At 50.2% G+C, this 23,409-nt stretch overlaps 3 protein-coding genes across 11 annotated transcripts in view; all 3 read left to right on the forward strand.

Annotated features, from left to right (window-relative positions):
- Positions 1-3,655, forward strand: part of KMT2D (lysine methyltransferase 2D) — a 33,991-nt gene extending 30,336 nt beyond the window's left edge. For all 8 annotated transcript variants that reach the window (XM_056798326.1, XM_056798328.1, XM_056798332.1 and 5 more), the window contains 4 exons: positions 17-302; positions 397-470; positions 570-678; positions 769-3,655. In XM_056798326.1, coding sequence (XP_056654304.1) covers positions 17-302; positions 397-470; positions 570-678; positions 769-861 — 562 coding nt within the window. In that variant the 3' untranslated portion in view covers positions 862-3,655. The remainder of the gene's footprint in view (positions 1-16; positions 303-396; positions 471-569; positions 679-768) is intronic.
- Positions 3,656-3,822: 167 nt separating this feature from the next.
- PRKAG1 (protein kinase AMP-activated non-catalytic subunit gamma 1) lies at positions 3,823-12,544 on the forward strand. Of its 2 annotated transcripts, XM_056798343.1 has the most exons (13): positions 3,863-3,948; positions 4,048-4,245; positions 7,279-7,327; positions 9,581-9,690; positions 9,839-9,920; positions 10,057-10,115; positions 10,339-10,384; positions 10,487-10,541; positions 10,723-10,849; positions 11,000-11,165; positions 11,298-11,335; positions 11,603-11,749; positions 11,900-12,544. In XM_056798343.1, the coding sequence occupies exons 3-13, from the start codon at positions 7,300-7,302 to the stop codon at positions 12,002-12,004; spliced, it is 963 nt and encodes a 320-aa protein (XP_056654321.1). In that variant the 5' UTR covers positions 3,863-3,948; positions 4,048-4,245; positions 7,279-7,299; the 3' UTR covers positions 12,005-12,544. The 2 variants fall into 2 exon arrangements, with proteins under 2 accessions (XP_056654320.1, XP_056654321.1); XM_056798342.1 differs by lacking the exon at positions 4,048-4,245 and having other exon boundaries at positions 3,823-3,948.
- Positions 12,545-14,526: 1,982 nt separating this feature from the next.
- On the forward strand, positions 14,527-18,140 carry DDN (dendrin). Its single transcript, XM_056798334.1, has 2 exons — positions 14,527-15,360; positions 15,815-18,140. The coding sequence occupies exons 1-2, from the start codon at positions 15,152-15,154 to the stop codon at positions 17,868-17,870; spliced, it is 2,265 nt and encodes a 754-aa protein (XP_056654312.1). The 5' UTR covers positions 14,527-15,151; the 3' UTR covers positions 17,871-18,140.
- The last annotated feature ends 5,269 nt before the right edge of the window (positions 18,141-23,409 follow it).

Genomic DNA, 23,409 nt, shown 5'->3' on the forward strand with positions numbered 1-23,409 from the left:
GTCCCGCTGCCCCCAGGCCTCACACCCTCAACAGCACCAGCATGTCCAAGGCCTACCAGAGCACCTTCACGGGAGAGACCAACACCCCGTACAGCAAGCAGTTCGTGCACTCCAAGTCGTCCCAGTACCGGCGGCTGCGCACCGAGTGGAAGAACAACGTGTACCTGGCGCGCTCGCGCATCCAGGGCCTGGGGCTGTACGCCGCCAAGGACCTGGAGAAGCACACCATGGTCATCGAGTACATCGGCACCATCATCCGCAACGAGGTGGCCAACCGCCGAGAGAAGATCTACGAGGAGCAGGTGGGCCGCGGGCGGCCGCGGGGGCGGGGCGGGGGCGGGCGGGCGGCGGGCGGGCGGCGGGCGCGGGGGAGAGCCGTCCTCTGTGTCTCCCCAGAACCGAGGCATCTACATGTTCCGCATCAACAACGAGCACGTGATCGATGCCACGCTGACCGGAGGGCCCGCCCGGTGAGAGAGGGAGGGAGGGCCCGGGGAGGCTCTGCCAGGGACGAGGGCCGCACCGAGCGGACGGCAGACTGACCTCCGCCGGGCTCCTCTTTGGTTCAGGTACATTAACCATTCGTGTGCCCCCAACTGTGTGGCAGAGGTGGTGACCTTTGATAAGGAGGATAAGATCATCATCATCTCCAGCCGGCGCATCCCCAAAGGAGAGGAGGTGAGGCCGAGGGGGACGGGCAGCGCCACCTCCTCGCTTTGGGTGCCCTGAGGCCCGGCAGGGGCTGACCTGTCCCCCTTCCCTCCTCAGCTGACCTATGACTATCAGTTTGACTTTGAGGATGATCAGCACAAGATCCCCTGTCACTGTGGAGCCTGGAACTGCCGGAAGTGGATGAACTAAGCTCAGAGGCCGCTGGGCAGGGGAAAACCCTCCAAAGCCCTTCCCAGAAGGGTCGAAGGGGAAGAGAGCCAGGACCCAGAGCTGGGGCTGCTGGCTGATCCGAGCCCCAGGAGCAGGCTGGGGCCCAGGGCCCCGGGGCACGTGCCCACCCTGGGCACAGGGATGTCTTCCCTCCCCCACCACAGGCCCCAGGCTGGCCTATCTGCCCCCAGCCCCAGGAGCCGACAGACAGAAACAGCCATTGGGCATCTCAGGTTTGGGGGGTGGGGGGTCGGGTAGATAGGGGCTGGGGATGACCCGGCACCGTCCGGGAGGCAGCGGAGATGGTGAGAAGGGTGGCGGCTTGGGTCTCCCAGCCCCAGTGCTCCCACTGACTTCCCCAGCCCAACTCAAGGCTGCAAAGAGACTTGATTAAGCTTGACAATCCCAAAGGCTGGGTCCCCACACCTGGCCCTGCCCGCTGGGTCCTGTCCCCACTTCCTGATCCCCTCCTTCCCTTTCTCTGTCCCCCTCTTCTCCTTTGTGTCTCTCTGTCCCTTTTTCCATCTCTCTCTTTCTGGGTTGTGTTTCCTTGTTTTCTCTCTGACAAATGCAACACGAACGGGAAAGAGGCACCCAGCTGCCCGGGTGGGGCGGGCAAGGCAGGCGAGCCGGGCAAGGAGACCCTGCACCCACACCTACCTCATTTAAGTGTTGGATTTTTTGCTGTTTTGAAATGTGAGACCCTCTCCCCAGCCCTCTAACCCCTCAACCCCCTGTCTGAATTGGGGGTAGAAGGGAGGGGAGGGAAAAAAGGAAAATATTTAGAAAAAAAAATCTGTTTTTAACTGTGGGCATGGGGTAGTGACTAGGGCTGATGGGAAGTGATGGGAGAGAGGGTGACCCCATGATCCCCTCAGAGGCTGGGCATCTCTCCCCATCTGAACAAGTTGGGAGGGGGAGGTGTTGGGGTTGTGTTTCAGAACCAGGGTGTCCTCTTATACTCCCAACCCCATCATGAGCCCGGTGCCCCCCTCAGCCTCTCCCTGGAATTGGAGGGGAAAGAGGTTCTCTGAGTTGTGTACCCATTCCCTGTGGGGCAGATTGGGGCCCAGAGCTCCCCACTTTCCCAGCCACCAAACTGCTGCTGGTCTGGTGGGAAAGGGAGGTGTTGGGGGTAGGGGAGCTTAGTGTCATCGTGGGGAGGGTGGGGGGGTATTTATCTATTTATAAGCCGGATTGTATATAGTCATGTGGGGCATGGGGGGGCCAGCAGGAGGTGAGAACCCTCCCCTCTCCCCCCCACCCCCTGGGGAGAGCAAATGTAAAACTACTAATTTTTGTGCTTTATATATTCTATATAAATATATCTATTTTCTTTTTACAAAACCAGTTTATAAATGGTAGGGGGCGAGGGGAGGGACACCCGGAGCTCCCCTTGTGGGGGGGCTGCCCTCCATTATCCCAAACCTGCCACAGGGCTCCTCACCCTCGGCCCCTCACTCCCCTGGCTGACTGCTGTAAAGGGAAGGGGAGGGGACAGGGGCTGGGCTCAGTTTCCCCACTCCCACCCAGTTGTACAGTTGGACTTTTATAACGCACAAAAGTGAGCTGGCCCCTAGGGGAGCCAGAGGGTGCCGGGTCCTCCCCCTCCTTTCTCTCCTATTTCCCCCCATCCCCCCAAACTTGTGCTGCAGTTGATTAAACTTCTTCCTGAAGTGGGGGGGGGGGGGAAGAGGGGGCACGGAACTAACCCCTAGGCCCCTCTCTGGTAGGGAGCCATAAGTTTGAAGATGAAGTTTTTATTCAGTTCTCTCTTCTAGGGGCTGTGGGCAAAGGGCATTTTGTAATTATTTTAAAGAATCAGAAATTTGGAGCATGAGGATGAAGGTGATGCCAGTGGAGAGGGCTGGAGCAGGGAGCCTAGTCGCTGTTGTGTTTTTAGGTTTATTCCCCCCACCCTTTTTAAGTTTTTGTTTTGTGTTTTAACTTGGGACAGAAAGAGGTGACAGTGGGATGGGGGGAGGCTTAAGTTCTTTAGGGAAAAAAGAAAAAAGCTGCTTCCTCAACTGTTAAAGCTGCAAAGGTTTAAAAGATCCCCCTTCCACAAAGCCCTCCCTGTCCTTCCACACCACCCCTCCCACAAAAGAGAAGCTGCTGTAAATAGACCAGGCAGCGCCAGAACCTGGGCTTCTCGGCCACCATACCCCTTCCCAGCCCTCATTCCCCCTCCTCCCCAAACCACTGGACCCCTTCCTTCCCTCTTCCTAGGAGCTCCAGGCCCGGGCTGCAGGGAGTGGGGAGCAGCGTCGGGGCCGGGCCGGGGTTGGGGCAGACTTTGTAAGCATATGCTAGGTATCTGATAGTCCTTGTAGATCATAGTGAAGAAACCTTATACCGTTTTTCATTTTTATATAAACTATAGCTCAGACCCAAGCTGCCAGGTTGGACTTTTGGTTTTTGGTTTGGTTTGGAGTTCCCCGCCTGTACAATTGCATCGGAAGCGCCCCCGCCGCCCCCGTGTCCGCCTTGTGGGTTGGTGCCCAGTGGCGCAGAGTCCGTTTCCGTCCCCATTGCCGGTGCCCCCCGCGGCGTCCCTCCCGTGAAGCCTCTGCTTTGTGTTGTGTTTGCTGTACAGCCAGGCCCGCCCTCCGGAGCCGCGGAGGAGGCGCGCCCCTGTCCGTGGCATGTTTTGTAGCGGCGACCCCTCGAACTGTACATAATTTATGTTGTGAGAGGCAAAGGGCAAGTTTGGGATTTTGCTTCTTCCAAGTTTGTTTTTAAAGGACAAATAAAAAGAAAAGCATTTTAAATACATGCCGACTGGACTCGCTCCATAGCGCTGGGGCCCGAGCAAAGCAGGGAAGGGAGGGAGAAAGAGGCGACCGGGGGGGGGGGGGGGGGTGAGGCGGAGGGGGGAGACGGCGCCCCTTGGACTGCTCCCGGCTCGCGGCCCGCGGCCGGAAGGGCGGAGGCTGCGCGCGCGCGCGCCCTCCCGTGATATAGGCGGAGATAAGGTGGTGACGCCGGAAATGACGCACAGGGCGGATCCGGGAAGAAGCGGCCCAGAGGCCACGAAAGGAACTGGTGTGGATCGGGATGGAGACGGTGAGAGGGAGAGCTGGAGTACTCGGTGGCGGGAGCCTCCAGGGAGAGGGAGGCGGGGGGCGAGGACATCTGACCTGCCCCGGCTGTGACCCTGTCCAGGAACCCTGCCCTCCGGAGAGCGGGCCACCGCCTCGTCCCTAGGCTCTGGGCCTATCTAGGAAGGAGCAGTCCCGGGCTCCTGGGGCAGATCTCCCGGCGCCGGGGAACCTAGGCCAGGAGCCGCCTTTGCCAGCCCACACTCAGGCAGGGGCCTCTGGGAGAGCTCCCCCCCCACAGGAATCGTCTCATCCATCTCGTGTGAGCTGTTATTTCTCACTAACACCATCTCTTAAAGAAAAAAGAGAAAAGCAAGTTGTAGTTTTTCCTTTTCCAAAAGGAAAACGGAGACACCCTCCACCCCTCAAAAAAGTGACACTAGAGGGACTTCAACCCTGTAGATTTGGGAAAGGGCTCTTGACCTGACTGGGAGTCAGGAGAACTGGGTTCAGATAACAGCTCTGCCATCAGTGAACTGACCTTGGGCGAGTTACTTCCTCTCTAGTCAGTTGGAACCAATGATATCCCCCAAATCCTTGCAGTTTTATGTCAAGGGGCACATGGGAATGAAGGGTTGTGATGGAACCAGCGAAGAGCTTACATATTGTTTTAGCTAAATTGTCATCAGTCTAATAATATGGCCTGAAAGAATCCAATCTTGCAGTTTAAGGAAGTAGCTAAGAAGAATTTGGCCATTATGGGAGGAATATCCTTGGAAGAACCATAGCAATTGAATAACCCAACTTTGCCTCTTCCCCAACCTGGAAAGTTCTTTTTAAGTTCATTACAAGGCCCTGCAAATAGTAGGCACTCAGTAACTTAATCTGTTGTCTCCTGCTTAAAGTTCTTGATATTTTCTCCTAATTGACTTTGTATCTCATAAGTGACTATCAAATGAGAGAAGATATGTAAAGCTCTTTGCAAACTTTAAAGCACTATATAAATCCTCACTGTAATTTTTTCTGCAAGTATCTTTGTTTAGGTTTACCTTCAAATCCACTTTTCTTGGGTGCAAGTATCTGTCAAATCATTTCTGTCTCCAGTTGAGAACTTTGTTCTCAAACATATTCATAAGCCCTCTGTTGTCTCAGTTCATACCATATCATCTCTACGAGGTAGGAATGAGAAGAAATTATTGAGTCATTTTTAAAAGTGGGAAAATAGTCATAAAGACGATAGTCACTTAGTGTGTTTGTGTCTATTTTATGCTGGTGTCTCTTCGTCTTTCTGTCTTAGTGTAGCTTTCTCTGTCCATTGGGGCCACTGTGTACTTATCTATCATAATTTCTTTTAGTTATTCAAATAATCTGTGATCCTGTCCATATAGGTGTTGTCCACCAAAGAAGATTTTAGTTTTTCCACAGTTTAGGTGGATTTATAAGTTTTTCTGACAAAAAGGGATTTGTCACTTGGTAACCCACCCTTTTGATGAGGAGTTTCTCTGAATTGACCTGGGCTAATCTCTAAAGCTATTCTGTAGATCTTGTCATTCTAATATAGCATCTTTGAAACTTTGAAGTTACCCCTCTGCTGTAGTAAGGTATTGAAGTAGGAAGTTTAATCAGAGTTCACCAATAAATATTTACTGAGTACCAACCATGTGCCTAGGTTCTATGAGGGATATGGAGAAGTTGCTACATCCTGAAGGTTACATTCTGGTTGGGGAGATAAGATATTTGTATATGAAAAAATTACCACAGTACAAGATAGCGTATAAGTGCCAAGGTAGACGGCTGCTATACTCTGTGTGAGCCATTCTTTGATCTGTATGTTTTATGGTCTTCTCTGTATTTTGAATATCTCTCCTGTGTACCTGTATTATCTGCTTCACTCAGCAATGTTCACATGCAAGTGACGAGATTTGTTCCAGTGGTGTTGCCAAAGTGTCACATGCAGCCGACAAGTTGGCTTATGTTGCTAATAGCACAAATGGAAGGTTCTAGCTTCCTTTGGGGGTGAGGAGCTGTCCTTTCAGCTTGCCTTAGTCCTTTGTCCACTAACCAGCCACAAGACCCTATTTAAGACCCTTAGCCTCAGGTTTCTGCAGCAGCATCTGGGGCAGAAGTACAGTTTTTGGAACTATTCTGAGGGTGTTGAGTTGGAGCTGCTAGAGAAATCAGAAATCAAACCCCTTTTGGGTAACATTGATATTTCCTGGTGTCCCAAATTTTGAGAAGTATGAGACTTAACCTAAGGCTTGGTTACTCTGAGCAAGGAGAGGAGGCTGGCACTGCCTTTTCCCCCTCTCTGTGCCCATAGGGCAAGGAAGCAAAGGCCGTGTTTCTCTTGGCTTTGCACTGGCTCCTCAGGTGGTGCTAATGTGCAGGTCTGACCATGCCATTTTTCCCATTTAGTAAACTCCATTAGCTCCCAGGATTAGAGAGAAAATCTGTTTGTCTTTTAAAGCCCTACATAACCTGACCCCCTCCCTGCCTGCCTTCAAAGCTTTCTTACATCTTACGGCCCTCCACAGTGACACCTGAACAAGTCACTCCACCTCCCAACTCTGAGCATTTTCACTGTCCTCTATGCCTGTAATTGTCTTTCCTTGTCTTTACCTTCTGGCTTCTCTGGCTTTCTTCAAGCCTCAGCTAAAGTCTCATCTATAAGAAGTTTTCTATAATCTTAGCGCCTTCCCTCTGAGACTACCCCCTATTTATCCTCTACAGAGCTTGTATTGTAAGGCTTAGATGAGATATTTGTAAAGTGGTAAGCACATAATAAAAGGTGCTTAATATTTATTTATAATATTTAATTAATATTATAATGAATATTACAATATTTATAATAATGCTTCTTATATCTCTGTCAGCACTTTACAAAGTGCCTGGCACATAGTAGGCACTTCATAAATGCTTGTTGACTAACTAGCTGAACTGACTAAAGCGACTAGAGAAAAGGCTTCTTAGTTACATAACATATTTTGTGTTTGCCCTTTGGCTATTCAGCTAATGGTGACTGCCTGGTTGCAGTCACACCTTATTCCAATGACAACTTGTCTTCATAATAGAGACTGAGTGGCATGATCCTGATGCTTAAGATAGCAGTTGGGGAAGGTAGTAGTATTCCACTGCCTGTTCCCATAGCAGATTCTTTGGGAGCCAAGCCTAGCCCCAGACTTTGGGTCCCCTCAGAAGTTTTTGGAGCCTCACCTAAACTTAAAATCTCTGGTGTCAATTTTGAAGCCTTGTCTTTTTATACTAACTTACTTTATTGCTGGGGGAGGGGCATACACGGGTGCCATAAGATACACAACTAGGTTAGTAGATGCTGAGTGTACGTTTGTTCTTCCAGGTCACTATTCCGGAGAGTGGTATGGAAAAATGCACCCCATCTCTGGAAGGTAATATATTTTATCATGATACACTCACAGAAGAATGAGTGAATCTATGAGACGCAGTAGCCACACTGTAATTTGACTTCAGTTAATGGTTTTACTTTTCTCCCATTGTACATGCTAGGGATGTCAAGGTTAAACTAAAAGCCAGGGATACTGGGCTACTTCCTAAGAATTAGAAACAGTTGCTTATGTAGAGAACAGTAGAAATACATTTGGGCTCATAGGGATGCTTATAAGATTGTCATACATGATTTAGAAAATTAGAGAGCAGGATTTATTGATTAGTTTACTGGGTAGAGTTCTGAACTGTCATCAGGGAAAGGGCTATAGGATGGAAGACCACATTCCAGAAGTCCCCATTATCCATTAGAAATCCCAGAGCCATGGAAATATGTTTGTGTGATAATAAATGTATAACCCAGGTTGCTACCTCTTGGAGTGGGGAGGGAAGAAGGGAAGGATACAGTTTAGATTATATAATTTTGGAAAAGTTTTGTGCAAATTTGTTATTACATGTAATTAGTAAAAAAATTTAATTATCATTAAACCACTAACCTTTTGTCACCTGGTATATACAATTAGATTCCCTTGAGTGTGTACCCCCAAATCTGGGATGGGCTTCTAGAAGCTCTAGGCATCTCAGGTTGAAATGGAAAGATTAGGGACATCGTACTATAAGATTAAAAATTACTATCCAAATACTTCAAGAATTACATTTTTATAAGAATTTGTTAATAATAACTTGAAGAAAAGGATAGTGATAGTCTGAACAAAGAGGAGGATCCCAGACTGGAGGCATGGGAGAGAGTGAGGAGAGCATGGGAAGAAGAGTGAGAAGTTGAGGTTGCAGCAAACTTATTTACAAACCATAAGGACACAAAGTGGGCAACATAATTTAAGGAATTCTGGGAAAAGTAAAGGAATTCTGGAGAATGTAGTCTTGGTGTACAAAATTCTATTTACACATTTCTGAAATAAGTAAGGCACAGAGTTTAGCATTCCTAAGGTAGTCCTAAACAAGATTTACCAATCCAGAAAGTACCTTCTCTGCAACTCTTAGTCTTAGAGAATTGCCTGACAAGTTAAGGGGCTTGCCTGGGACCACACAGCCAGTACTTATTAGAGATAGAATTGGTCACAGGACTTTCAGGACAACCCTCTATCTACACTGCCGCCCTGCCTCTAGCACGGAAAATTTAAAAAGCATAGAAGGAAAGGTAGGTACACAAATAACTATGATAATGAAGGTGTAGTCCAGGAAATGTATCATGTGAACTTGAGGAGATACCACTTTGACTTGATGGGATAAGGGGGAAGAGTTTGTGGAGGAACTGGTACCTAAATTGAGTTTTAAAAAAAGGTAGAGACTTTCAGCAATAAAAGATGAGTGGAGAATTAATCTAAACAGGAAGAACAGTAGAAGTTTGGAGAGGAGCAAAGAAAGATCAGAAGAGAAGAGAGGCTAGTTTAGCTTGAAAGTAGAGCATAAGAAAATGGGTACTATGAAATAGTACTAGAAAGATAGGTTGGAGGTTGAAAGGTTATAGAGGATGTTGGGGGTCAGGGGCAGCAGTGTGAAAAATGAATTGAGAGGAAAGCAAGTTAGGAGGTTCCAAATATGTTCCACCTTGAAGCTACATTGGACTTCCTTGACCTACCCTTGTGCTAGGCTAAGGGACTCTAGAGTATCTTGGGGTTTGGAACAAGGGTTGGGGATAAAGGACTGTGTCAGCTCTCTTCCTTATGTTCCTTGTACATCCACCCACCAGCTTGGTGTTGAATTGGATAAGTCAGCCAATCACACCCATCAAAAGCTCTCTGAAGCGTCATAAGACTCAGCAATCTTTCTCCTCTTCAAGGAGAAGAACAAGAAGAAATGAGTAGAAGTTATGCTGAAAAAACTTAGCTTACTGTTGAGAGAAGCCTTCCAGACAAGAACAGGCTACCAAGAGAGTGTCCTGGAGAGTAGATTATTCTCTACTTGATGGCAAAGGGTATAGGCTTGCTGAAAGACAATGAAATGGTCTCTAATTAGGGAGACTGAGAATCAGCTGGGGGCAAGAAGAGCAAGGCAGATGGAATCGGGGAGGGGTTCGTGGAAAACAACCTTAGAGGTGTGGAAAACAACCTTAGAGGTTTGGGAAACCATGGCCTTCAAGCATGTGTTATTCCTCCTTGACTGAAGGGTGGGTGGGTGGAGCAGAGCTCACAGCAGCAGGGATGAAGGGGAAATACTAATCCCTTCATGCTCTGCAGAGACCCCAGAATCGAACAGTGCTGTCTATACCTGCTTCATGAAATCCCATCGATGCTATGATTTGATCCCCACAAGCTCCAAACTGGTTGTGTTTGATACCTCCTTACAGGTGAGTGAGTCCTTTTTATGTCCCATTCCATGTGATCAATTGTGGAGCTACTCTTAACTGTCTTTGCCTTTATGCTGCTTATCCTCATTCTCTTCCAGTTTCTGCCTCTGTGACCATTCCTTCTCTATTACCCATTCCCTGATTGCAGGTAAAGAAAGCCTTCTTTGCTCTCGTCACAAACGGAGTTCGGGCAGCTCCATTATGGGACAGCAAGAAACAGAGCTTTGTGGGTAAGCAAAGGTCCACAGGACAGGTCATGTCATCATTCTAGGCATGGAGGGAAGTTGAGGGTGAGCACTTGGGATTCCCTCATCTGAGGGCTGTGGGGAATGCAGTACAATTGCTAAGTGTCCATTTGGCTTCCAGGCATGTTGACCATCACTGACTTCATCAATATTTTACACCGTTACTACAAATCAGCCTTGGTGAGGAACCCACAGCCCATTAATTCTGACACCATAGTTAGGAGCCACTGATTCCTCTTTCATTCCATCTACAAATCCTGCCACCAATTTCCCACTGTGTTTTGTGGCCTCGGTATGGTTTCTCCACAGTTCTTGTCCCCTGCTCCACCTCCCAGGAAACAAGTTATCTGAGGGCTAATGGAACAGAATGATAAAAGCCTGAACCCTGTTACCTCTCTTCCAGGTACAGATCTATGAGTTGGAAGAACACAAGATAGAAACCTGGAGAGGTTCGTAGTAAGGGTCACAGGGAGCAGCGGGGTGGAACATTTCCTTGGGAAACTGTTTTCTGTGGTGGCACTTTATGTATAAATTATTTCTTCTCCTCTCAGAGGTGTACCTTCAGGACTCCTTTAAACCTCTTGTTTGCATCTCTCCTAATGCCAGGTGAGCTGCCATCTGCTTTTCCAGAATGGAAAAGTGTCATAGTCATCAAAAGAACCCCAGAAGGGAAAGTGGGGAGTGGTGATTTTTACCTTGCCTTGGGGGGTGGTTTGACCTTGTTCACTGCCTCCAAACCCTCTACAACCTACAACTAGAGCTGATCATTTACCCCTCCCTTCCATAGCCTTTTTGATGCTGTTTCCTCGCTGATTCGAAATAAGATCCATAGGCTACCAGTCATTGACCCTGATTCTGGCAACACCTTATATATCCTCACCCACAAACGTATCCTCAAGTTCCTCAAGCTTTTTGTAAGTGCTACTTTTCTTCATTTCCAACTTCTCATACCACCATATATACTGCACTTAAGCCCAGCTGGGCTGGGTTGTGGGGGTTGGTGCTTGGGGTCTATCTGGAGGACTTGGCAGTCTGGTTGATGGTCCCCCCCCCCCCCCCCCCAGATTGCAGAGTTCCCCAAGCCAGAGTTCATGTCTAAGTCTCTGAAGGAGCTCCAAATAGGCACTTACGCCAATATTGCTCTGGTGCGGACTACCACACCTGTCTACGTTGCACTGGGCATCTTTGTTCAGCACCGGGTCTCTGCTTTGCCTGTGGTAGATGAGAAAGGTAAGGAATTGGAGAGGGAGAAAGGGAGGGGTAGGGGGAAGTCTGTGTCTCCAAGGGTGTCCCATGGGCAAGGGAGGGGGTTCCATGGCTGAATCCCTAGATCTTCTGGTTACGATGTCCCTATTCTCACAGGGCGTGTGGTGGACATCTACTCCAAGTTTGATGTCATTGTGAGTGACTTCAGAGGGACCAGTGGTAGGGAAAAGGAAGGAGGGATTTGGGAATGTGGGAAGGAGGAGGGAATTCTTTTTGGGGGGGTTTAGAGCCTTTGTTGACTTACTGGCTTCCACATCCTGATGTGAAAAAAGATTTGAGTCCCTCCCTGACTTAGTGTGCCCTGGGAGATGACTTGGTTCTCAATTTCTGATGGAGTGGAATGGAATTGGGTCTGGGGAACTGAAAACCATGCTTTTTGGGCTCTGCCCTCATTTTCTCAGAACTTGGCAGCAGAAAAGACCTATAACAACTTGGATATATCTGTGACAAAAGCACTACAGCATCGATCCCACTATTTTGAGGGGGTACTCAAATGCTACCAGCATGAAACTCTGGAGACCATCATTAACCGCCTGGTGGAAGCTGAGGTGGGGCAGGAAAATCAAGAGATTTGGGAATGAAGGGAAAACCATGACTACTTGAAATGGAATGGGAGGCTTGGAAATAGGGAAGGAGATAATGAAAGTTACCAAGAGACTGAAAATTCTCTTCCTTTTTCCCTTGCCATCCTTTGCCAGGTTCATCGGCTGGTGGTCGTGGAAGAAAACAATGTGGTAAAGGGCATCGTGTCACTTTCTGACATACTGCAGGCTTTGGTGCTCACAGGTGGAGAGAAGCCCTGAGCTGATTTGGAAGGAATGCATGGAAGATGGATGGCACCATACCCTCTCCCTGCCATAGAAGTACCTCTGATCAATTGGATGGGATACTAGAGGCTCTGATCCCTTTTCTGAAGCTTATCTGCTAACCCTACCTTACAGAGAGGATAGAAAGGGGTAGAAAAATGTAGAAACCCACACAGACTTAGAAGGAATCACCTCTAGTCCCCTGCCTGAACTAGGGGCAGAATGTCCCTTCCTCATTAATTCTGATCTCTAAGAGATCCCCAGACCTCTCATCAAACACCCTGCTCCTATCTCCTGAGACAGTGCACCATGGAGACTATAAAAGATGTTTTTATTCTTTCTGCTACAAAAGGAGTTGGGAACAAAGTGCCATTTCTTCCTATAAATGATGTTGGAGGGGGATTGTAGCCTTTGGATTCCTGCTCTCTTCCCTGTTGTGCTTCCTGTGTGTTGGGGAGTTGGAGAGGGAAGTTCAGGGTGGCTAGTTCAGACTTATTTTTCCTAGTGATTCTAATTAAAATGACAAGGATGCCCATATCCAACAAGTCTGTGTTTTCTTTGGGCATATAAGGCCTCCACATCTGTGGCTACATTACATCTCTCCTCAAATAGGCTCATTACACTCCACATTTCTCCTTTACCCAATCTCTGCCCTTCAGTGCCCCCAGCCTCCCTTCTGCTGCCTGAAACCTAAGGTTAATCCTGTGCAAGTACAGCATCCCCTGAGGTGAGATAGGGCCCTCTTCCCATATAAAGAGACATTCGTGACCAGCCCCCTGGTCATGAATGTTCCAGGGACTACTTCCTCCCCTCCTTCCCCCCCATGGTGCTGGGAGGGTAGGACTTGGCTTAGATTCTGCTGAACTGGCACAGGGTGTGAGCTTACAAATCCCTTTTAGTGCCTCTGCTGCCTTTCCTGAAAGCTGGGGATGATTGGGGTGGCAGGATAGGCAGAGCAACAAGTCCCAGAGGTAACCCATTCAGCCCTCACTTGCCTGAGCCCTGGCATGCAGACTGAAGCCATACAGTGGCCCTCTGAACAGTGAGTTATGGAGGCCTGGGGTGGAAGGGTGGAGGAGGGCTAGCCTTCCCCTCAGTCTTGCCTTCCTGGTAACTTCCCACTTGATGGTTGAAGAACAACCTAAAGTTAGGGCTCTTCCACTTAGGCCTTATTCTTCCCTATGTGACTCTTCCTAAAGCTCAGCTTTTCAAGTTGGGGAGGCCTTTGTGGAAAGAGGCCGAGTTCCTCCTGGGATGGGGCACCACCACATCCATGCCTTGGAGGCCCACACAGCACATTCCTGATCTTGAGGGAGGCTACTGAATGATTAGAGGAGGTAGAGTGTGCACATTCCATGGGGACAGGGGAGGGGAGGGCGGTTTGGAAAGGAGACTTTAAAAGACCCAGCAGTCTGGTAGGAATAGACCGGGCCATGTCACAGTCCCTGGAGAGGCAAGTACCTGGACTGGGGGGGGGGGGGGGGGGGGACAGGGAGAAATGGAGGCAGATATTATTGAAGCCTTTTTCGGAGGAGAATGAAAACATTTGGAGTGTGGAGTGAGGATGCTGGAATTTTCTGTATCTGCCTCTGGCAGTGGCCATTTCAAAAAGAGAGAGAATGCCTCCTGTTGATCCATTCTCTGCTTATCTGGTTACAAACCCTGCTGTTCTTCCCCCACCTCCCACAGATCCACACCCCTTTCCCTTTCCCTCCCATACTGTGCTAAGGGGAAGTGTGGGCACCTCTGGCAAAACGGACCCAGGTTCCTTGCCAGGTACCACGACCACTTCGTATCCGAGCTCTAGGTGAACTCTGGGTTGATGGCTTAAGGGGGCAATTTCGGAAGGCCCATTCGGTGCCTTCCTGGCCTTAGAGGGCATCAGATTGAAGAAAGGAAGGCAATTGGTTCTTCCCCTGCCTCCACTTGAGCTGCTCGCATGGTTGCTATGCATGGTTGCTAAGGGTGCATGGCGGGGTTGGCGTGGGCTGTGCTCTTACTAACATTGCCATGGTAAAGTTGGGAACCACCTGTAATAGCGCTGGGGGAAGGGAGCACACTCTTCTGCTCCTGTTATCTTAGCCAAAAGGGGGACCAGTGACAGGTGGACATTCTAGGCGGCCATCAGGCAGTGGAAGGGGAGGGGTCCTGGCCCAAGGGTCGGGGCAGAATGGGGAGCGCTTCCATCCGCCTCGCCCTTCTTTCCTAAAAGAGCGGCAGAGGCGCACATCCCCATCCACAGGGGTTGCCAGCGCTGTGTGTGGGTATTGCTAGAGGCCACTCTGGGTTAGTAGGGGAAGAGACTGCTTGCCAGGAGGCTCTCTCCCTTCACGGGGACACCTAGAACTGTGCAGGGTATGGGATCCAAAGCAGGATCCTCGTGTCCCGTATGGGAAGGAAGTGAGTTTTTGCTGGTTTGGGGGGTGGGGAATGGGGGAAGGATGAGGGGGGACTTTAGAGCTTGGGAGCAGCAGCTCTCAGCTCTGCGCTGAGCACGAAGCAAACCGCCTCCTCCCTCTGCCGCTGAGAAGCGGGTTACTCATCTTGTGCACCCGCACCACCGCTAAAAATAGCCCCCCAGAGCCTTGGGGCCGCCCCCTCCCTTTCCCCTGCCCCCAAACCCGTGGAAACAAGCAGAGGGTGGAGAGTGAAGACCTTGAATTGCAAGGGACATTTTCTTAATCTAAATGAGGAAACAAGCTAGAACCAAGGAAAGCCAGGGATGGAGTCCAAGTATCTGGGCACCCAGTCTAAGCGGCGAGTAATGGGTTAATGAGGCAAGCAGCGTCGGGTAGGGGGACATGCTGAGGACTGAGGAGGAGGAGATGACCTGTGGTACTAGTTGAAGAACACTGTCCACTTTCCAACTGGCCGCACTAGGGTTTGGGGGGAGAGATGGAAGTGGGGAGTGTCCAGGTCGGCAACCGAGGGCTGCGCTGTGCTGTGTGGGAGAAGTAGCAACACAGAACAACTGCCCGTGTCACATGCACGCACACATACATACACACACTGAGACACACGTGTGCTCGGGTATATATAGTCCCCAGTCTTTGTGTACGCCGCTCCGCAGCGGATAGAGGCTTCCAAGCTAGGAAGGGGCTCTTGGGGTGGGTGGGTGGGGGGTTGGGGTTGGGGTTGAACAGGATGGTGGATGGCCCGCTGTTCTCCGAGGGGCCAGGCAGCCCTAGAAAGCCCCATGATGGAGAGTCTGCCGGCTGCTTGTGGATACAGAAATCCAAGCTGTTAGTGATAGAAGTGAAGACCATCTCCTGTCATTACAGTCGCTGGGCCCCTGCTCACCAGCCTATGGACCCAACCGGGGGTCCCTGGGCCCAGGAACCTTCAAGCCGCAGGTGAGTCCGAGGGCTTCATTGGGAGGGCACAAGGAGGGGCTGGTTTAGGTCCTGACCTCACCACTACTTACCGCTGATTGTATGCCATGGCTTAAGCCTCGATGCCCTCCCCACTCCCCCAGAACAGGTGGGCCCAGGGTTCCCTCCCTCGGGGGAGGGGGGGGGGAACGGGAGATGGCCATGGATTAAGAAATAGAGGGGGGAATGGTGTGAGGCTTCCACGATCAAAGTGCGGCAGGGAGGCAGCGTGTGAAGCTACCTAGAGAACTAGAATAGTCACCAAAATAAAATATTCCATGTTGACTGTCCCCCACCCCCACCCACCACCACACTCCTCCACCTGGCTCTACCGGACCCCATCCCATTAGTCTTCATGGCTGCCCTCTTATTTCCCCCGTGGTTCCCTCTGCTAGTCTCTCTAGCCGCTCACCTGGGTTCCTGCTTATTGTCCCAGGTATGGGCTAGGCCAGAAGCCCCCAGAACGGCTGCTTCCCCGGGCCTGGGTGCCCCGAGTGTTGCAAGAGGCAACCAACCGGGGGACAGGGCATCCGCCAGAGATCCGCCCCCGGGAGCAAGAGAAAAGGAAGGCGGCCTCTCAGGAGCGTGAGGCCAAAGAGACAGAGAGAAAGCGGCGCAAGGGAGGTGGGGGTCGAAGCTGGAGCCCCCCAGGCCTTTGCCGATCAGAACCTTGGAGTCCACTGGGTCGAACCCGGGGCGGAGGTGGGTCCCGCCCTGAACCTTTCCCCGTCCCAAAGGCCGCCCAGCCCAAGGCTCGTCCGATTCCTCGGTTTCCAGAGCTCCCTGGGCCTGCCGGCCGGCCGCCCCGTCCAACAGCGCAGTCGCTGCGAGAGCCTGGGACAGCTGCGCGATCGGGGCCCCGCCTGGGGCGGCCGTCTGGGCCTCCCAGTTATGAAGCTCACCTGCTCCTGAGAGGCGCCATCGGGCCGGTCCCGAGGAGGCGCTGGGACAGGCCTCCACCTTATGTGGCTCCTCCTTCTTACGAGGGCCCCCACCGGACCTTGGGGGGCAAACGGCCCCCTCAGCTAACACGGCTGACCTCCCCGCTCACCACGGCTCCTGCTCCAGAAGGAAAAGATGGAGAAGAACGTCCCAAGAAAAGGCTGGATCCTCGCATTTACCGTGACGTCCTAGGGGCTTGGGGGATTCGGCAAGGCCGGGGTACCCTGGGTGGGCTCCCAGGTTGGGGAGGGACGGGGCCTGGGCTTGTAGGGAAGACTTCGGACAGGGTCCCAGGGGTCTCTGCTGGGGGTCCGGAGAGCAACGGCAGGGAGAGCAACGGCAGGGAGAGCAACAGCAGGGAGAGCAACAGCAGGGAGAGCAACAGCAGGGAGAGCAACAGCAGCGAGAGCTGTTCCCAGCCCGGGGCCAACCAGACCTCCAGAGCAGGGTCCATAACCTCTGGTACCCCCCAAACGACACCCAGAACCAAACTCCCTATCAGGGCCGCCTCCGAAGGAGAACGAGCAGGAGAACAGAGTCGGTCCCGAAAGAGCCGGAGCCCTTCCCCTGGAGAGCAGCCAGTCCAGCAGAGCCAAACCCTTCCCAGACCCTGGGCCCCTGGGGGCCCTAGAGAGAAAGAATCCCCGGGAAAGAGGGCTGCGTCCCCGGGGCCTAGCGAGTTTCCGAACGGCTGGCGGGAGACCCACCGGGCTCACACAGTGCCCCGCAGTCCCCGCAGTTCTGCTGGGGGAAACGGAGTGTTTGTCATTGACGCCACGTGTGTCGTGATCCGGGCCCAGTTCATCCCGACCCCTCCAGTCCAACACGTGCAGCTTCTGTCTTCCCCAGGGCCACTGGATGGGGGGGATCCCCCGGCTCCCCAGGCTCCCCGAAAAGAGGAGGGAGAGGAGGGGCAGGTCTTCCCCTCCCCGTGCCAGAAGCTGCTTCAGAGCAGCCGGCTAGCCCAGCAGCCCGGCAGAGGCCGTTCTGATGCAAGGGGGGAGGAGAATGCGGAGGCCGGGGAGCCGGGGGACCCCTCCCTGGAAGAGCGAGCCTCCCGCATCTTGGGGCTCCCAGTCAAGGAGCTGGACCTAGGCCCGTCCCCGGGTCAGAGCAGCCCAGAGCGCAGCAGCGGGGCAGCGGCGAGGAGCGCAGAGGGCGCCAGAGTCCAGCGACCGGTGGGCCGGGGCTGGGGGCGGGACCCGGGGCCTTACGCCGGGGCCCTGCGGGAGGCCGTGTCCCGCATCCGCCGCCATACCGCCCCGGACTCGGACTCGGACGAAGCTCCCGAGAGCGGCGCCCGGAGCGGCTCTTCTGAAGGGAGCGACACAGAAGCCTCGGTTGCCTCTAGGCAGCCTGAGCGAAGCCTGCCAGGCGGCCGAGACACACCTGGGACCCCAGGAACCCGGGGCGAGGCTGGGCGCAGGGCCGGGGAGCTTCGAGACTGTATCCGGGAGATCCTGGATGTGATCTGTCAGACGGAGGAGGCGCTATTTCGGGCCGAGGGCTCGGCTCAGGGAAAGCAGGGAGGGAGTCACCCCCGGCCATAGGTTCTCAGACCTCAGACTTGGTCCCACCCTCCTCAGTCCGCCCTCACCGCCCCCTTTCCTCTGGCAGAATTCCCTCTCCTCTCACTTTCTTCTTTGACCTTACCCCTGCGTGCACCCCAAGCTAGAGGTCCCCACAGGGGAACTAGAGGAAACAAAGCCATTGGAGCTTTTACGGGTTTCTTTTTTGAGTGAAGAGTGGGGGGGAACCGAATCATCTGTCTGGACCAATTCAGTACCAATATAAATTGATTAAAGGGCTTAGGAAACAAAGCCCAGCTTGTTGGTTTTATTTGGGTTTGAAGCTGAAATTCACACACCACTGTGAGAAGGTGGTGGGAGCAGGGTGGGGGGTGATGGCACATATACATAAATTAGCAGATGAGGGGGCAGCTGGGTGGCTCAGTGGATTGAGGGCCAGGCCTAGAGTCGGGAGGTCCTGGGTTCAAATCTGACCTCCGACACTTCCCAGTTGTGTGACTGGGTAAGTCACTTAACCCTGTTGCTTAACTCTTATGGAACCAATACATAGTATTGATTCTAAGGTGGAAGGTAAGGGTTATTAAAATTTTAGATGACATTTATATGACTTATGACCATTTTTGAGGAAGTAAAATCATAGATAAGACCCGGCCCTTGAGCTGAATGTTGCTGCCCCGAGAGGTGAGGTCATCCATTCCAGGTGTGGGAGAGAGCCTCCCAAGGTGGGCGATGGAGTGCTATGTATGTATGGAGATAGCTTAGCTAGACCCAAGCCAAACTGACCCTTTGGATCTCCCACATAACCATCAGCTTTCTGGGTGACACTTCATCTCTGTTTGCTCAATTGCACCTCCCTCAGAGGATCCAGTGAGCTCCATGCTTAATAAATGCAGGTTTCCTCTCCAGTAGAATATTCTCGGAAAGCAAGAACTGTTGTCTTTGCATCTCAAATACATAGTGCGAAGGAAAGATGTTAAATAATGGTTGATCGCCAGGCAGCCACTGGTGACTTAAAGCACAGGGTAAGACCAATGCTTGAGGAATATCATTTTTGCAGCTCTGTGGAGATGGAGAAGGGAGATAGATTCTTAAGAGCCCATTAGTAGGCGGAAAGAGCTTGGACTGGATCAGAGTTGTAGAGGCAGAACAGCCAAGACTTTGCAACTGACTGGGTATGGGAGGGAAATGGAGGATGCAGGAGGACTCCAAGGTTGCAAACTTGGATGGCTGGAAGTATGGCTTTGCCCTTTAAACAAATGGATCTCCAGCCCCAATCAAATGATCTGCTGTCTTGGTGGTTGCGCGATGACTACTCCATAGAATAGAGCAGGGATGGCTGGATTGGGACTATCAATGACCCTGGCTTTAGCTGCCAAGCGCTGGGAAGGAAATGACCAAAGAATGGAGCAATGGCAAAATAAGGCAGCCTTGGCCTGGATGGGGAATACCATGTTCCAGAATTTGTGCTTAAATTATTTTGGGCCCCAGAAGGCGAACGCCCTAATCTGTAACCCTAACACTTACCCCCTCTCTACCCTGAATGCTTCACTTAATCTGTGGCTTCCACATTCCTCCCATGATGAAGTTGCACGCCAGGAGGAAATTCGAGAGTGAAGCCTATGACATTAATCTTCGGGCAGCTGGAAAGGGAGAGAGCTGGTTAAGCTGGAGTGGGTCAGTCAGCTAAGTTGTGTTATTGTATGTGGTCACAGGGGGGCACACTTGTATCGAAGAATCTCTTTTCATTAAGTCTCAAAGGGGGTTCCGCCAGGGTTGGGGATACCAACAATTCCAATCAACCAACAGATGTATATTGAGCACCTACTATGCACAAAGCTGGCCCTGCCACAATCTGGGTTAGCATCAAGCATAGTCCAGCTCCTTAGAGCTTTCCATTTCCTCTTCAACCCAAACGCTCCATTAACTATTCCAATGAAAGAAATCCAAGGGCAGAAGCCAGTTTCATTTCCTCTCCGACTCCTCAGGTGGGTAGAAGTCTGGTAAGGGTCACAAAGCTGGTCAGACTTCTGCTGTCTTCTACTTGGCTCCTTCACACTGCCTGCTTCTCTGGGTATGTACTAGAGTGGAAAAGAAGAGAGGTTTAAATACTGGCTGTTATTTGCTATGTGACCATTTATTCAAAATACACAACTATTAAATAATGCCTTTAAAATGTATAAACAAAAGAGGGGCTACTAACTAGCACAGTGTATGAAGTGGAGTCAGGAAGACTTGGGTTCAAATCTAGCCTCAGACACTTCCTAGTAGTGTGACCCTGGGCAAGTCACTAAACCCCAATTGCCTTATCTTTGTTCCTTAGAATTGATACTAAGACAGGTTGTTGTTTTTTAAGAAGATGGGGTAGTTAATTTGTAACAACAAAATCATTAGAGAAGGGAATCAACATTTATATATTACCTACTCTGAGACAAGCACTGTGCTAAATGCTTTTACAAATATCATATTTGATCCTTACAACCCTGAAGGATAAATTCTATTATGCCCCCAATTTTGTAGTTGGGGAAACAGAGGCAATCAAAGGTTAAGAGACTTGCTCATTGTCACACAGATAATAAGTGTTTGAGGTTGGATTTGAACTCAGGACTACCTGAGTCCAGGCCTGGTTCTCTATCCACTGAGCAACCACCTAGCTACCCCATAAACATTTATTATTAAGCACCTACTATGTGCCAGACAGACATAAAGTACCACTGATATGAGACCAGAAACATATAATAGACTTCCTGATAGATTAAAGGTAGGGGATAGAGATGCACCAGGGGAAATTTGCAGCTCTCTTTTGATGTAAGCTCCGATCTATCTTTGCACCTTTGAATTCCCATCCCCTATCTCCTCACCCTGGCTCTGCCCACTGCTCCCAGTGTCCTTATTCCTAATTCCTCATTCCGGGCATTTAGGCTGAGTCAGTCTGGGTAAATATAGCTGTTGGCCCAGGCAAGTGCAGGAGCTCTGCCTAGACTCTCCACATAGCTTGAGGATTCACCTCAGCTCTCTTCCTTCTCCCACCCTTACCACCTTACTGTACTGGCTCTGCTCCAGTGCCCAGGTCCTCTGATCCCCCTCCCCCCAATCTATTTATGATTTCAGCTTCAAATTATCTGGAAGTTACACCCTGAATTCCCCAGATCCCAGACACTGAGGAGGAGTGAAGGAGGAAGACTGGGACCTGGACTTGAATGGGGAAAGGGAAGGGATAAAGTGGAGTGGTCTGTCCCAAGGAACAAGGAATCAGCCTCACAATTACCCTGGTCTTTAGTGCTCTTTTTTTTTTTAATGGAGAAACAGTACATTTCTCTTGAGGCAGGATTATTTCACCAATTCTTCTTTAGGTTCCTAAAGTGAGAAGACCAGTTCTATCCTCTGAGGGAAGTCCCTTCAAAAAAACAAAGGCTTTGGTCTCTAGGGGAACATACCCCATTCTCCCACCCATATTCCAACCTTGCACTCAGACATTCTAGTTTTTATTCAACCTTGATGCTATTAAGAAATGAAATATTGCTATCACTTGGTAGAAATTAAATTATTTCTCTCTATTCTTCAAGTTTCTAAATAACTTGAAGTCCCTTGGTTTGGGGTAAGGAGGAAATTGGGTTCAGATTTGGGGGTTAGGGGTAACAGGGCTGTAAGAAAATGATATCCTTAATCCCAGTATCCAACTGTGCTTTGCTCAGTCTATACCAGAGCACACCCCACAAATCAATTATTCTAGACCAGTGATGGCAAACCTATGGCACCCATGCCAAAAAAGGGCACACAGGACCCTCTCTGGCAGTACACCTGCAGTCACCTGCCAGAGTTCATTATTAGAAAGCCAGAGGGACCCTGGCAGAGCTGTTGCTTTCCCCTTCTCCATGTGCCTGAGGACATTCTTGACTTCACCTGCCTCTCTGCCCAGCAGCCCAATGGGAAAACTTCCTCCCTTCCCCATCTGTGGTAAGGGTGGGTAGGGTGAGCAAGGTGAAGGTAGGGGTAGGAGTGGTGTGGGACATAGCACTTAATCTCTTGGGGGGATGGGGCACTGGGTCTGAAGGGTGGGATGGGGGTAGGCCCTGGCACTCCTCTAAAACATTCACCATCACTATCCTAGATCCTTTAGCTAAAGGCCCCATTCTCAGGTCAGCCCAAGAGGTTGGGGGGGGGGTGACCCTCTACTGAAATCTGGGACTTCAGGGCCAGTTCAGAGCTGTATTAAATTCAACTAAGCATGGTGAACACAACTCCATGATGACAGAAGAGTATCTAAGAACTCAGATACTCCTCTTGACTCTCTTGTCCCTGGTCCTTGTAAAAAGTTTCTCCACAGGTCTCCTGGAAAGATTCTTAATTGTCTTTTTCTAACACCTCTCTCCTCTAGTTCTATCCCCTTATCTCCAGTTGATTAGTTCCAAGAGGGGTGGGGAGTGAAAAGAATGGAGTGGGTTAAGGAAATAGAAAGAAAAGTTGGAACAGAATTTTTTTTTAAAGGGTATAGGATTTGGAATTTTGCACAAAGGGCTTTGAAAGAATGTCTGCCCTTTGATCCAGCCATACCACTGCTGGGTTTGTACCCCAAAGGGATAATAGGAAAAATACTTGTACAAAAATATTTATAACCATGCTCTTTGTGGTGGAGAAAATTTGGAAAATGGGGAGGGGGTCCATCGATTGGGGAATGACTGAACAAATTGTAGTGTCTGATGGTGATGGAATACTATTGTGCTGAAAGGAATAATGAACTGGAGGATTCCATGCGAACTGGAACAACCTCTAGGAATTGCTGTAGAGTGAAAGGAGCAGAACCAGGAGAACATTGTACACAGAGACTGATACATTATGGCACAATTGAATATAACAGACTTTTCTACTAGCAGCAATGCGATGACCCAGGACAATTCTGAGGGACTTATGAGAAAGATGCTATCCACACCCAGAGAAAGAACTGTGGGAATAGAAACACAGAAGAAAAACATGATTGATCACATGGTTCAATAGGGATATGATTAGGGTTTTGATGTTAAAAGATCACTCTATTGCAAATATCAATAACATGGAAATAGGTTTTGAACAATGATACATGTATAACCCAGTGGGATTGCTTGTGAGCTCTGGGAGGGGGAGGGAAGAAGGGAGAGAAAGAACATGAATCATGTAACCATGGAAAATATTCTAAAATTTTTAAAAGGGTGTAGGGAGTAATGGAAAGAAGCAAAGATAGAGATGAGAGAGAAGAGCCAAGTATGTCTTTAATTTCTTTGAAAAATGAATATCTTGTTTGTTGCACAATATGCCCCTTTATCCTTCTCCCACCTAGAACTAGCCCTCATAACAAAGAATGAAAAAGAAAGAGGAAAAAATCAACTGAGCAAAGTTAAAAAATAGGTTGAGTCCGATAGTATATTTAGTGATCCATAGCTACAAAGAAGGGATGGAGGTACAGTCTCATATTTCATCTTTGGAGCCAAGCTTAGTCATTATAACTGTCATTCAGTTTCATTTTTTGTTCTTCCCATTTATTTATGGTATGTTTTTTCCCCTAGCTATCTCTTCGATTTGCATAGGT

The sequence above is a fragment of the Monodelphis domestica genome, chromosome 5 (assembly GCF_027887165.1).
Source record: "Monodelphis domestica isolate mMonDom1 chromosome 5, mMonDom1.pri, whole genome shotgun sequence".
Classification (NCBI taxonomy): domain Eukaryota; kingdom Metazoa; phylum Chordata; class Mammalia; order Didelphimorphia; family Didelphidae; genus Monodelphis; species Monodelphis domestica.